This window comes from Pteropus medius, unplaced genomic scaffold (assembly GCF_902729225.1).
Source record: "Pteropus medius unplaced genomic scaffold, Ma_sr-lr_union100, whole genome shotgun sequence".
Lineage (NCBI taxonomy): Eukaryota > Metazoa > Chordata > Mammalia > Chiroptera > Pteropodidae > Pteropus > Pteropus medius.
Genome location: NW_024349505.1, coordinates 5,950,497 through 5,966,185, shown reverse-complemented (window position 1 = coordinate 5,966,185; position 15,689 = coordinate 5,950,497). Strand labels below are relative to the sequence as shown.

Below are 15,689 nucleotides of genomic sequence, written 5' to 3'. Positions count from 1 at the left end.
ACTTCCTTTATCATTCAAGTATGTCCTCCTTTCTTCCCTGAACTCCATGTTATTTCTCCTCCTCTATTCTGTTCACCTAGTAACGCTGAAAGAAGCAAAAAAGGAAAAGAAAATCAACTGCAAAAATATAAAGCGAGAACCATCACAAGCCCAAATAGTGCCTTTGAGCAAATGAGAAAAAAGCATCTCCAAGTGGATGAAGAGCAGAGACAGTGTTCCCAGTTTAATGAGCAGAGTGCGGGCTAGACTGCAGCCCCCACCGTCTCTGCCTCGTTCACTCCCTCAGCCTGGCACTTTTGCGCAGTGAACAGCTACACGACTGAACATGGTGGCCCTGATTCTCCATTCCCAGCCTTCTCAGGAATATTTCTTCCCTTTTCTGAGAACTCTTTCAGTATTGTGTAAACACTAAGAAGATTTAATTCTCCTATGAATAATTATTTAAAAAATAAGTTCCCCCCAAATTATTTATGTGATGGGGTTTACTTTCCCTGAGTTCTGATCTCCTGAATAGAAACTATATCTAAAACTTGAGATACTTATGCCAATAGTTAACCAAAATTTACTTACTCCAGCTCAAATGGCATTATTAAATGCAATACCATGTATTAGGTATCTCGATAAGAACTTTGTTAGTTATCTTAAAACAGTCTTGTGAGGTAGTTACTATGATTTCTCTCATTTTACACATGGGGAACTGAAGCTTAGACAAATTAAATAACTTGCCAAGTCACACTTGGTAAGTGGTAGAACTGGAGTTTGAATCTAGCTCTGTTCTCTATTGCTAGGATTTTTAACCATCATCCTCAATTCCAGAGCAAGTTACTAGAACCCAAACTCCTGATTCTCAGTGGCAGATTCTTGGAAGAACCATAATTTGCAACCAGGTCTATTTGACTGTAAAATATGGGCTAACCCATTTACAATACTGCTTACGGTTTGCCACATACTGCAAGCTAGGCTTGGGGACATGAGGTTGAATGACACATAGTCTTTCCCTCAAAGAACTGTTAACCTAACTAGGGGATAAAGTCCAATTAACAGAAAAATTTAACGTATGCCTCTGGCTCCTTCAGGCCAATGGGCACTTACTGACTGTGTGAACTTACAAGGGTTATTTAACCTCTCTGGGCCTGAGTTTCCTCATCTGTGGTATGGGAATGTAAATATCTAGTTCATACGGTTATTGGGAGGGATTAAGCGAGATAATAGATGCAAAGTGACTAGCACATAGTTGGCATTCCACAAATGGTTGCGATTGTTATGGTGAGTCCTATAAGGGAAGATGTAAAGAGGGCTTGGGACTCCAGAGTTCCAGAGAAGAGGAACCTGGTTGAATTATGGAGATTGAAGGGAGGCCAGGCAGGCTTCCTGAAGGAGAGCCATCCTTTACAGCGTGACCTGCAAGAGCAAGGGTACAGGACATGAATAGCATTATGTCTGCCTTAGAACAGCTGGCAACAGCCAGTCAACTCCTCCTCTAGGGTCCACGTAACTGAGGACTGAATAATGGAGCGCAGGTGAATGCAGCTGAATCTTCTCCCTCATACAAGCCCATATTTAGCATGGAAACTCTACAAAGTGGGACTGTAACTTCATTAACTCCTTCCTCAAATGCCGTGCATGTCCTCATGGCTCAAGGAGCCTGTCCCACTCTTAAAAAGACCTTACATTTGGCTCAGTGGGGTTCAGTGGGAAGAAGCTGTTACACCATGCTCATTTGAATTTCACTCCTTTTTTCATTAGTATCATCAGCATTGTTTGTACTAGTAACAGTTCCTTGGAGCTGACTTTCCACACTGTTTACCAAATGAAGGACAAGAATCTTTAAAGCAGGTATAGGGATATAACCCAATGCAGGCAGGTATTGCCAGAATTAGCAATCAAAAATACAGGATACCAGTTAAATTTGAATTGCAGATAAAAAGAAATGATTGTTTTTAGTGTACGTGTGTCCCCTGCAACATTTGGGACATATTATACTAAAAATTTTTGTTTCTTATCTGAAATTCAAATCCAACTGGCTGTTTTAGCTGGCAGCCCTAGGTGTGAGAGTAGCATCTGGGCATTCTGTGCTCTTTGCATTGGATGCTGGCTCGCTCTCTTAGGAGGTGTGGTAAAGCAGGCTCCGTTCCTATCATCAGGTATTCATTTCCCATTGGACCTCCATTAAGGTGCTTACATGAAAGATTTGATTGCTGATAGGTTACTTCATCACTTTGATTAGAAAATGGATGCTGGGAATTAACCTTTTCTTCAGCAGAAATCCTAAACAATTTTAGGGATTTGACGTGTCCTCCATTTTGTATAATATGTAAACATGGAACAGTCCTTTCTCTTGGACTGGCTACATGGCTTCTAGCATCTGAATATCGAGGTTTTGATTTTCCCCACTCTCGTGTAACAGAAGCTCAGGGTTGATCTACTCCATTTTGGAGAGTCAGAACATCTTAGCATCCTCGTTGCAGTGAGCACCCAGTGCCTTCCTTCCTTAATGCATGTCACACAGCCTGTGCTAGCTAGATCATCACCAGAGGGGGTCCCACCTCCTGCTCTAGTGTTATACAGTGATCATTACTATAATACTTTCTTTATGGGAAGCTGAAATCTGACTTCCTGTTCTTGCACCCAGTTCTCTACGTTTGCCTTCTAGAGCTTTCAAAACATTGTTTTAACTATGACCCAAGATAAAGATACATTTTACATTTAGACACACATACAAATTATAATATAAATATAAATAAAATAAGTTTCATGGAATAGCAATTAACTTTAGTAAATGGGCTGCATTTGATATTTTCTATTATGTTCTATTTTATTTATTTAAAATGCTAGTTAACCTATTCAACTGATTTCCACTACAGGATTGCCAACTACCATTTGAAAAACAGTGCTCTAGAGTGTTATATAGCAAATATAGAATAAGTTTTTCTGTTCTTTTCTTTCTGAAAGCTCCTGATATATGAAAATGGCTATCAAATTATATCTTAATCTTCTCTTCTCCATGCTAGGTATTTTTCTTAATATGTTCTGGTTTCTCTATCCATTCCCATCCTGCTGAATGTCTGCTGAGCTCGTTATAGTTGGGGAAAGTTTCTCTTTAACCTGGCACTGAGAACTGAGCACATGACCTCATGTATGGCTTGACCAATACTTGGCATAGTAGGGTCATCAGACCCATTGATCTCAACCCCCACCCAAGTTAATATCAATACCCATTGAGTATGGTTATTTAATTATTTTAAATTTGCCTAAAATACCTAATCTATCCCATTTTTCCCCTTCTTTGTCTATAAGGGTATCTGGATATATTTTTCTTAATTGGGCTAGGGTAGGGGCCTCAAATCAAGATGCCCATCATTCATCTTTCCTGGGTCTACCAATTAAACATTCCAAAACTGAAGACATACAAACAAAAAGAAACTGTGTCTAGAACAGCAATAATTAAAACTCCTCTAAAAAGACCATATTTTGAAAGAAAATGGATAACAAGTTGGTGATAATAGCTAATTATGGAGTGTGTACTGTGTTTTAAGCACTGTGCTGAGACTTTTATATGCAAATGAATCATGAATTTCTTACAACACTTTGAGGTGGATACTATTGTAACTATTACTTATTAAAAGAAAAACTGAGCTTTAGTAAAGTCAGGTAATTTAGCCAGCATATAACTGCTAAGTGACAGAGGGGCAGTTGATCCCAGGCCCATCTGACTCCTCCTAAGCCTGTGTTTTAAAATACTTAACTGTACCCCACAGATTGGAAACTACCCCTGATGGCAATGTATATAACATGCCTAACATTGTGCATTTGTGGGGGCCTGACGGATCTTACTCTTCCCATAAGGAAAGGGAAGAACTTAGTAACAAGTTCAGGTCCCTAGCAGCTCCCAGGAGTCTGCCAAAACTGTCTCCATCCATCACTAACTATAGTAGAGTCAGGTCTTGGAGTGCTTTCCAGTGGTGCAGTATGGTCTGGAGCCAGGGAGAGCATCTCTCCTGTCCAGGGGAGCTGGGTGGAGAACTGCTTGCTTGGGAGACAACACAGTGCAGTGATTAAGAGCAAGAGCTCCGCTCTGAAAAACAGGCTCGAATCCTGGCTCTGTCACTCATGAGCCATGTGATTTCAGGAAATTCACATAACCTCACCAGTGTCTTTTGCTCATGTGTAAAACATGGATAATACCTACCTTGCAGGGTGTTATGTACTGATGAAAGAGATAATATATGAAATCACCTGGCACAGAGGAGACACTACTCTGTACATGTTAGTTCAAGACTGAAAACTGGGTTTTGATCATTCTCCTACAATATCTCTTGCCTATTCCCTCATTTAGCTTGGAATTCCGAGTGCAGAGAAATGTCGGTTCACAGATATCTTACACCAGTAGTTCTCAAAGTGTGGTCCGTGGACCAGCAACATCACATCATCTGGGAATTTGTTAGAAATGCAATTGTTGGGCGCCACCTTGACCTACTGAATGAGAAACTCTGCGGTGGGACTCAGCATTCTGTTTTAACAAGCTCTTCAGTGACTGATGCAGCTCAAGTTTAAGAACCACTGCCCTACTGGGTCTTGGCACTGAGGATCCTTGGTCTTCCCCTGCTCTCAGTGGGACTCAGTTGAATCTTCTAGAGAGACTGTATCTCCTGTGTAGATATTGTGACCAAATACATAGACTGTGGCGCTTACTTTCAGGTTGTTTCTATTTGATCCCTTTATTGTTTACTCCAAATTGGTCATTTTCCAAGGTTCCTTTTCTTTCTTCCACTTAATTTGAAACTCATATTTTATATACCTTATGTCATAAAGGTTGACTAGAAAGGGAACACTCCCAGACACTGGGAAAAGGGGACTGATGACATTCCAAAAGAGCTCTTTGTGGGCCCATCCCTGGATCCTCAGTACTGGATGCTGGCACGTCCTCTCTCCCTTTGCCTCCTTTAAATTCCTCACACTCGTTGAGCTCTTTCCTGTTTAAGGATCTTTGCATATGCTATACTGTTTGCTCTGCTGAAACATTCTTCCCTTTCTTCTTTACTACCTTGGATAAGCCTTCCCTTTCCCCTCCTCTAAGTAGCTACCATTCTTCTTCGTTAGTCTCTGTTATTAAACCCTGTCCCTTTTCTTCATCGCACATAGACGAATTTGTAATTATAGATTTATTTATATACACTTTAGTAAGACAGATCCCATACCAGAGTATTTATGCACCTAGAGGAGTATCTTATCGTTAAAGTAATTGATAACCTTTTTTGAATGAATGAACCATTACAACTCTCACATAATAGCGCTTTCAGTGAATCCTTTCACTTAGTCCTTCTGTTTAGGATTTAATTTTTTCTGCTTAGGATTTAATTATTTCTACTTATTTTCCTCTCTACCTTGGACTTTTGTGAAGACTCTGTTCTGCATGGTATGATGATACTGGCTCTATCGCTGATACACAATAAATACCTTCTGATTTCTGGATGAATAACTTACTATTTAAAATGTGAATTTTAACTCCTCTTACCACTGTGAGTTTATGCTGTAAAACAAAATTTTCTCTTGAATTGAACCATCCAGAGCAGCTGAAGCAATTAGAATCGTGAGAGCTTCCCTATTTCTCTGTCTTTGGCACTTAAACTACAAGACATGGGTCATCTTTAGCTCAAGCGGTTACTTTGTCATGGCAGACTACTCAAGTACAAGACATGCTGGTCTTTAGTGCATATTCTAGAAAAAGAAGAACTGGAACTGTTGTATAAGTTGTGGAGGGGCCATTCTTCTCACTGTTCTTTCTAGCTATGGGTAGAAAAGACATGTTTTCAGAATAAAACCCCCAAGCATCCTTTTCAGAATGGCGACTATAAGGGATCTTAAGTAAGAACATTTTGATCTAAGTTATCTCCAGTTATTGTGACAATCCTTGTTTTTAATAGTGATTTTATGTTGTTGTTATTTTAGAAACTCAGTATGATTCCAGTTTTAGGAGGAAAAAATGTGTCTGTATCATCATTGGAGATAAGAGAGTAAAACATGATTAGGTTTTTGTTCATGAAAAGAGGAAAAGGAAGAAACTGCCATAGCATGGTATACTGTGGGCTAAATGAAACTGAGGCTGCCTCCTACTCATATGCAATTGGATTTACGCAGCAGCTCAATGGAATGATCAATGTGTTTTGAAGCTTGGGAGCCTCTAAACTGGACAACATCAGTTACTCAACTAACTCAGTGGTTCTCAACCAGGGGCAATTTTTCCTCATAGGAAACATTTGGCGATGTCTGGAGGCATTAGTGCCACAACTTGGGGTTGAGGTAGGCGAGGGTTGCTACCAGCATCTGGTAGATAGATACCAGGGATGCTGCTAAACATCCTATCTTGAACAGAACAGTCCCTCACAACAAAGAATTATCAGCCCCAAATAGCAATAGTGCCAAGGCTGAGAAACCCTGAAATAGCCAATCATCCAAGAAGTATGAGCTTTCAATACTCCCAAGGTTTTTGTAGTAATTGTAGCAAATAATAATTTGACTGATTATCATTTATTAATTACCTGCCATATACCAGCCTTTTTATAGTCACAACTACTCAGTGGCTCAGTCAGGATCCGACCTCAAGTTTGTTCGGGACCAAAGTGTCTACTTTTCCTCTTTAGCTATTTGGTGTAGGTACATTTTTACTGGACAAGGTCATACCTACCCTCTGTTTCTTGTGTTTTATATAGATCAAATTGTGTGTTTAACACATATTAGGTAGTATGCACACAGGAGAAAGCCATGAGGCAAGAAGAGACCAGCATGTCACTATGGGTGTGAAACTAAAAGCATCCAGACAAACAGGCCTCTGATCCATAACTTGCTAATCAAGTCAAATGCCTGTGTAGGATGGTAGCACTAAGAGCCTGGCCCTTAGTAGGTACTCAATAAATATTTGTTTGGAAATTTTTTTTATAATCAACAGAGTTCTTAAGTAAGCTTCAAATGAAGCAAAGTTTCCAGATGATCTGTTCTGTATATAATACATTTATATCCTCCTAGGAGCAGTTTCCTCATCTCTAAGGCACCTGATATTTCTAGAACTGCAGAGGTGTCTCACCTTATATATCTTCCACTTGACGTTCACATCTTCCTCTTCTTTGTTTTTCACTCTTCCATTCTTAGTCAGTCTGGCCTGGCAAGAGCTCATCCCCTGCTCTTCCCTCTCTTCTCAGCAATATTCTCCTGGCAACCTCTACTTTAGGTACCTCCACTATTCCCTGAATTTTGCTCCTGTCGATAGTTCGCTCCTGTCAATAGTTTGGTAGAGCATGTGTCAGCATCCCCAGAGGAGGCATATGCCATGTGAAAAAGCTTATTTGAGAATATGATTTCATATTTGGAAACAAGCAGGAAAAAAAAAATACAACCATTGTCTTTGTAGAACAGAGGACTGAAAGAAAAGCTTGGAAAAAATTTTCTAGCCTGGTGATAATATAGAGATTTATCCAGTCTGGGATTGGTGTGACCATTTTATGTTTATGAAAAGAAGAGATTCAGAAAAAAAATAAGTGTTGAGAAGTATGGCTATTGTATTTCCTTTCTCATGTCCATGCCTTTGCTAGTAATATCCTTCTCTCAGCGCATGGATTTCTTGGAATCTACCCCGCCCCCCATCACCCGCCACCCCATTGCAAAACCAATAACTCTTCTGTGTTCCCATAATGCTTTGTTTTAACCTCTATTATGTCAGCCATCAACCTTTACCTTTATCATATTAAGCTCTGATGTAGTAAATGCTTCTGAAGGAGAATTGCAAGAGCACCGTAACCCCAGTGAGCCAGTTGGAAACCTTAGTCTGTGTCCCTCAAACTTCAGTGTATCTATTTAGGGAAGATTCTAAGACTCCACCCTTAGAGAAGTTCTGAACCTCTAGAATTTGGTGGTGGGGACATCAGGAATCGAAATTTTTACGTTTTGGTTTATAAATCACACTTTGGGAAGTACAACAGAGTTTGGGCTTAAATAAGACCCTTACATGTTCCAGAAGCAAAACAAGCATTTTGATTAAGACAGTTTGGCTGCATTGGTTTGTTCATTTAACAGGCATTAATCAAGAACTGCTAATTGTAGCGTGCCCTGTCCTGGGTGATGCCGTGCAGTGGCTGTCCCTTTTGTGGTCATGCCTATCTACTCTCCTTTTGCCATTTGGTACCACCCTCCTAGCAAGCTCAGGCCCATTCTTAGGGCCTATTCCTAAGTTCAGGTAGTAGCTGATAAGGAATTTAAGGGTATATTTGGTGGGTGCAGAGAAGAGTGAGGGAGAGATATTTGCATTTTAATAGAAAGTTAAAATTCCTTGATATTTCAAATCAGAGAAGGGAAGGGTTTCTTTTACTGAATTTCTATTATATGCCCAGAACTTGACGTAAATTATCTAATTTAATCCTCACAATAAGCCAATGAGGTAAGTATTATTATTCCCATTTCATATAGGAGGAAACTGAGGCTCAATTGTTAAGTTTACTCTCCATAGTTACTCTCCTATGGAAATAGGTAGAAGCAGGACTTATTCTAAATGCCAGGCTCATTCTCCTCTACTTGGATGCCTGTTACTTTACTCTTCTTTCGGCCTCTTTGCTTGTCTAGAACATCCTGGTACCTGCCCTGTTTGGAGACAGTTTTCTGAGATGTCCCTAAGGGCACTGAAATTCTTCCATCACCTTCCTAACTTTTTTAGAGATAAGTACAAAAGACAACCTGGGTCACTTTAGAACCGATGCTGACCTTTAAAGGGAATGTATAGATGCAGAGAAAATACAGATGCTGACCTGTTCACTGCCTAGCTGCTGGTAAAGCTGTATTCAGTTTTTATTGTAAACATAGCTTCTTTCTATTTGGCCCCAATCAAACATCACAGTCTGCAACCGAGTATACTGTAAAATGTTATTGATGATCTCTTGCTAGTCGAATCTAAAGTCTTTTTCTCAGGCCTTAGTTGCCTGAGATTGAACCATAGATTGAGATGTATTTGATGTAGTGATTATTAATAGTTGAAGAAAGTAAGGTGCATGGGAAAAAATTGGCCTCCAGCAGGTCTTTCTGCCTGTGCTGCCACACACTTGACTCTTGCTTGCATCACCACTTGGTATCAATTTGACGTGTATAGGTTAGGCCCACCTGATTGAATCAGAAGATTCTTGAGCCCATAAGCCGTGCCTATCACTTCATCAAAAGTCTAGGGGTCTGTAGTATTTGAGAGAGGGACCATCTTCTTAAAACTTTCTATGGCTTCCAAGCCTTTAAACCTGCCCGACTATTTCTCCTGGCTCTTCCTCTTCCTCTTCCTGCTTTCACTAATTTTTCATTGTGGGTATTCTCCAAATAAACTGATCTTCACAGCTTTATCTCTTATTCTCTACACCTCTGTTTTTGACTTCTCACCCAAGCTGTTCCTTATTTCCTCTTGCCAAGAGGACACTAAATCGCTCCACATCATTCTCAGATTAGTTACTCCCCTCAACTCTGCTTATTCTATCATTAGTTCAATGACCAATTCTAAGAATGGTCCATTCTTCCTATGGTTCAAAATCTGGGTTAAATTAATTACTTTGTTCTTTTTCCCAGGATAGCCATCGAGTCAAGAAAAATCATAAAATCTTGCTTCAAAGATTTGATATCTTTCTTCGTTGTATTTGGTATCTTCAAAGATTTGTTATCTACACGCTGTTTCTTCCTTTCCACCTCCTTTGCCCCAACCTCAAACATCATTGCTTCCTGCAACTATTTCCTAGAATCTGTCTTACAGGGCTATTGGAGAGTTGGTTGAAATAATAATAGCAATTATATGTTGAGTACTTGTATACATTGTGCTAAGTATTCTACATTTGTTACTTTATTCAGTCCTTACAACCACCCTGTGAGGCTTGGTACTGTTTTCATCATCTCACAGATGAGGAAACTGAGGTTTAGAGAAGTTAGGTGACTTGCTCAAGGTCACACAGATGGTGAGTGGTTGCACTGTGACTCAACCCAGGCCTGTTTTGTTTCCATGGATGCTTGTAACTGCCTCCTCGGATATAGTATAATGTCTAATAGGGGCAATTAATAAGTGTTAGTTCCCATCCTTCTTTCCCTCCGTTTTCTATTACTTCTTCCTAGTCTATACTGAAATGCTAGCTGTTTCTGAGCTCCACCACCCTTCAGGGCTCTCCTTTCTCCTGTAATCAGACCTTCTCTCCACCTTTTCCAAGCATCTCCAGTGCTTGGATCTCCTGTGTTGATGCTTTCTTGTTTTGTTTGCATATCTTGTCTTCTTAAATAGATAATAAATCCTTGAAAGCCTTGTTTGCTGCTTTTTTTGTGCTATCAATACTAGGATAGTTGACTTTAAATAAAGTAAGTATTTGGTAAATAATTGTTAAATTACTGCATTTTGGGCTTTATCTTGAGAGGGGAGGTTCCTGAGCTAGCCAGCATGGGAATCAGAAGAATAGACTGGAATCAGAAGGTCACACGACCTTCCAGGATTAACTAGACGAGTAAAACTGCTGGCAGACTAGTTAGGTAATTGCCACAAACTTGGCCTAGTGAAAAGGCAAAGGGAGGAGAGCACCAGAGATGTGAAATATACTGACTCCTATTAACTTCTTCCACAGCAAACAGCCCTGTTACCTGGCCTTTCATTCTATGAGCAGCAAAGCTGGGAAAGAAATGTTATGGTGGAGGCCAGGTTCCTGGTCTCCAAATCAAGGTTCCAGAGTTCTGCCCAATATAACTGAGTATAAGGGGACTGGTGAATAGTGTCACTTAGTACAGCCTGATTTAAGAGGTGAGGGAGAATTGGCAACACCTATCCATAGCCACTACTCTCTCTGCCTCCAGTCAGGCAGATGACAGCTTGGGGGTTTGTGGCCACAGGATAATAGCTAAGGTTGTAAGATCTGCTGTGGCCCTTCTGCTTGTCAACGGAGCACATCTTAGCGGCTTGTCGTCCAATCTCAGTGTGTGATAGAAGCACTGGGACCTGGAGAATGCTAAGGGAAAAGCGTGGCCACTTTTCACTTGGAAATTCCACTCAAGAAAAAATCCTAAACAGAACCTATCATGGACCTCGAGGGCAGATTGGGAAACCTATTCTGCCGGAGTTGGCCTGGTGGGAAGAAAGTCAACGGAAGGAGAACTGGTGAGTCTGACATTAATTAAACCGCGGCAGGGGACAAAACAAGGGAGGATATGGCCCTTCTAACTCGGGGAGACACGTCAGCTTGAGCTCTGGGCAATTTCAGCAGGCAATCTCGCGGGCCCGGGGAGGGGTGGCGGCAACTGAAGACGGGCTCTAGGGCCCAGCGGCCGGGCGCCGGGACGGGGGAGGAGTGTAGGGTTACAGTGACGAGCCCGGACGACCCTTCCCGACCCGCGCGCGGAGCGCGGGCGGCCGAGGGAGCGCGCGGGACGCTCTAGGACCCAGCAGCGGATGTCGGGTTTAAGGCTGGAGGTGAAGCCCTGGCATTTCTCTCCTTCCTGTGTGAATGGGGCTGATTGTCCGGCGCCGCTTCCCTGCGCTGCCCCACGCCATGCTCAGCGTGCTGCCCTGCGGCCGCTTTCCCCAGCTGCGAAACTGAAATAGCCATGATCGCCTCATGTGGAGGGCAAAGTTGCGCCGGGGAACTTGTGAGTCTGCGGTGAAAGGTAACCAGTCCCGGATCGGGGTGCAGGGAGGGCGCCTCGGAGTCTCCCAAATCTCCCACGAAAAGGACCCAGCCGTCTACCGCTCCCTCTCCCCTGCTGCCCACGGCAGGGGGCCACTCCTCAGGGGCTTGGGGCTGAGATCCACAGGGCTCGGAGAGACTTGGGCAGCAGATTCGGCGCCAGGGGCTGGGAGTGCCCGCCACCGGAATCTTGCTCTCTTACCCAGATATTTTTACCCTTTTGTAAAAAAAAAAAAAAAAGAGCAACTCCGTTCCCGCGCCACTCAGCAGGCCCCCGGTGAGGGCGGGCCGGGTCACAGAGGCGCGCCTCTCCTTGTCCCGTAGAAGACTGAAAAGTTATGTCCCCGCGCCGGGCCGGGGGCCCCGGGGTGCGGGCGCGCCCCCGATGCGGGGGCTGGCCTTTCCGGAGGGGCGCTGCCATATGGCTGCACTCTCCGAGACGCGCCCGCGCGCGGGTCTCCAGACTGCAGAGGGAGGAGGCGGAAGGGGGTGGCCGGTGGCCGCTTCCCTCCGTGCGAGACAAAGGCGTGCACGCCCGCCCCCCCGACAGGCTGCAGCGCTCCGGGCCGGACCCTTCCTGCCGGCAGGGGAGTCTCGGCTCCGGCGGGTGGGGGCGACGACGGGTTCGCGCCCCGGACCCCAAGGCTTGGATCGCGTTAGCTGCTTCTCCTTTGTTCTCCCTAGACAAGTTTCTTTGACAGAAACCGGGGAGTTACATCTAGTTCTCTCCTGCTTGCTGTTAGCGCTGTCTTTAAAATAATGAAAAAAATTAAACTTTAGAAGTAGAACTGTTTTTTTCTTGGAATATGACATTTGTGGCAGGAGGGAGAATGGCACGTCGACCGATGGTAACCGAGCGAAGCTGGGGCCCTGCACTTGGGTAGGGGCCGCCCGTAGTCAGCCGGGTTGGAGGATCAGGCGGTGCAACAGAGGAGCCCCGGCGCGCACCCACCTCGGGGCCTCCGACGCCTGGACTGAGCTCGTGGCGACGATGCCAAGTTTACCCCCTTAGAACCCCAGCCTGAGAATCCCGACTCCCCGGCTGCAGCTCCCGCGCCTTGCCACGCCCTACTCTCTAGTGTCTTGATTGGTGACAGGGAAGACTTTTTCCCTTTGCATTCTAGAAGGTTTTTTCTTTTTTGGCTTCCGCGTTGGCGTATTGTCTCCAGGTGGCAAATGCTTTGGAAAATGCCGAGCTTGCGTGTGGATCCCCTGGACTGGGGCTTCAGTAGTCAGAGGCCCTGAGGGTGCGGCCTCCAGGGGGTTTGCGGTTTGGATCAACATTTTGCGCGCGCTTGGTCCCTCAAGCTCTCTTGCCATCCTGATACAGTGCGGACACGGTTGCCCATGATCTTCCTAGGCATATTATGAGACTTGAGTTTTTGTACAGCTTCTAAAGCCCTTGGTGGTGGAGGTAGGGTGGAGTGGGGAGGGGGTGGTGAGTAGGGGGTCCCAAGAGCCATTTATGATACCCGGAGATGCTTTTGGTTTTGACTACTACAAACGATAACGTTACTTGCCATAAGGGAGTAAAAGCAGAATGGAAGGATATTAATAGCTACTATTCCAAAAAATTTCCTTCCTTTTCCGGAAGTGAAAAGTCAGGGCTTGAAATGTTGAACAGTCATGGCTCTCTGCTTCCAAAACTGGCCTGTGGGTCCCTGCCAAACTGAGTAAGATTTCCTGTAGCTGCCCACCACTCCTGGCCCCTGCAGCTCCCTGTGGACTTCAGACCTAGGTAATAGATTAAAGATCTCTCTAGATTGCAAGTACTTGAAGAATCTAGACTAATGTAAAATTTATTCCCCATCACATTGCTCTGAGCATTATGGTGCCTCTACTATGACCTCTCTCTGTGGGAAGTATATGAGAACAATACTTAGATACACCTTGTATTGTTTTACAGAGGAGTAAAGGGTTTGAAACCACTGACCAGAATATAAAGGAGTAGAACGTAGAGTAGAAGGCTTTAGAGATGCCTCTAGTCTCCCTGGTGAGATGTGGTGTGGTAGTGGTGTGTTTAGTTTTTGGATGGGTATACTTTTGCTTTGCAAGATATGTTTTTCAAGATAAATAAGGTGAACTCTGCAAAGTGGAGAGAAGGTGCTGTACTTATAAACTCCATTCCCCTTCTCTTCTTTTTAAAATGCTCAGAAGTCTTGGTCTTTTAGGTTCTGTGCAGATGGTGGAGGGTGAAGAATACTAATGTACAGAAGGATATGTGGAGATCAAAGCATTTAAAAATACATCTTTTCATGGAAGCTAATGGAGGACTTTCAGTTTAAATGAGATTTTAAAGTACTGTTGTTAAGAAAAGCACATGAATGCAGAAAAGTAAGTGATTTTATGGGAAGGCATTCTGCTGATTAGACTGAGAGTGTCTGCCCTTGGCCAGTAGTAAGTCTCCAGGCTTCTGTGGTTAAAGCTCTGCTTTCTTTTTTCTTTCTTTCTTTCTTTCTTTCTTTCTTTCTTTCTTTCTTTCTTTCTTTTCTTTCTTTCTTTCTTTCTTTCTTTCTTTCTTTCTTTCTTTTCTTTCTTTCTTTCTTTCTTTCTTTCTTTTCTTTCTTTCTTTCTTTTCTTTCTTTCTTTCTCTTTCTCTCTTTCTCTCCTTTCTCTCTTTCTTTCTCTTCTCTTCTCTTTCTTTTCTCCCTCTCCCTCTCTTCACTCTCTCCACCTCCTCTTCCCTCTCTCCCTCTCCCTCTCCCTCTTCCTCTGTCTCTCTTTCTCTCTCTCTCTTTCTTCTTTTCTTTTCCTTTTCCCTTTCCCTTTTCTTTTCTTCTTATCATGGTCAGCTGTGTCTACTCCTGTATGGAAAAGTGTGGACCCAGGGCCTGGGGAAAGATGGCTGAACTAATTGAAATTAGATGGCAGTCTGGCTGGTTAGAGTTCTGTTGAAAAGTACAGCCCATAGGTACCAGTGCCGTGTTTCTTCAGAGGAATTTGTGAAAGTGCTTTTAAACATGATAAAATACTACAGTAGTCCTCCCTTATTCCCCAGTGGATGCCTGAAACTGGGTAGTACTGAACCCTATATATACTATGTTTTCTCCTATATGTACATATCGATGATAAAGTTTAATATATAAATTAGGCACAGTAAGAGATTAACAAAAATAACTGATAATAAGATAGAACAATGATAACAACATACTATAATGAAAGTTATATGAATAGCTTTGGAGCATTAAGTAAAATAAGAGTTACTGGAACACAGGCACTGTAGTTCATCTGATAACTGAGCTGGCTACCTAGTGACTAATGGGTAGGTAGTGTATACGCCGTACAGAGAGATGATCCAAGTCCTTGGCGGGATGGAGTGGGATGGTGCGAGATTTTATCACGCTGCTCAGAACAGCGAGAAATTTTAAACTTATAAATTGTTTATTTTTGGAATTTTTCATTGAATATTTTCAGACTGAGGTTGACCTGTGGTAACTGAAACCTCGGAAAGCAAAACCACGGGCTACTGTATGTAATGTAAGACTTTTTAAAGAAAGAATAATGACTATGTAACAAATTGCTAGTGAAAATTATAAAACTCTGAAAGATTTTCCAGGCCAATAAATTAAAAAGAAGTAACTTTGTTAAGACCTGATGGTATTTCCAATAATGGAAAATTCTCCCAAAGTAGCAGTTCCCCTGTCCCTGCCCGGTGTGGCTCTCTGCATTTTAAATGCATATGGATGCTCAGGTCAGGAAATTCTCTAGTGTTTTGAGTAATTTTTCTCCTCCTATTTTTTCATCAATTTTGATAGGTTCTTATGTCCCACAATTCACTAGGCAATAGAATACTTGAAAAGCAAGGGGTAACTTGAAGGTCAAATTAGAGGACATTTGATTTTAAGGTTTGTTAGAAATAGTCTGAGGTTATTGAAGTTTTTGTTTGTTTGCTTAGTGATTATTTTAAAAAATTATTTTGTTTGACGTCGTTTTTGTCTCGGAGAAAGGGCAAACTTTAAATCCTCGCCATTGTACGTAGGTCAGTACACTACTTTTGCTGGCAGGAAGCTATGCCTG

General features: G+C 42.7%; 1 protein-coding gene across 3 annotated transcripts in view; it reads left to right on the top strand.

Moving 5' to 3' along the window:
- AMOTL1 (angiomotin like 1) overlaps positions 1-15,689 on the top strand; it is a 113,409-nt gene that overhangs the window by 8,037 nt on the left and 89,683 nt on the right. Inside the window, exon 1 of one of the 3 annotated variants that reach the window (XM_039882016.1) lies at positions 11,330-11,458. The exons of 1 other annotated variant lie outside the window; for it this stretch is intronic. Coding sequence is in view for 1 of the 2 variants with exons in the window: in XM_039882015.1 (XP_039737949.1) it covers positions 11,604-11,652 (49 nt within the window). In the remaining variant the exon portion in view is untranslated. Of the gene's footprint in view, positions 1-11,329; positions 11,653-15,689 lie in introns of those variants that run through there. One more of the 3 variants, XM_039882015.1, reaches the window with a different exon arrangement.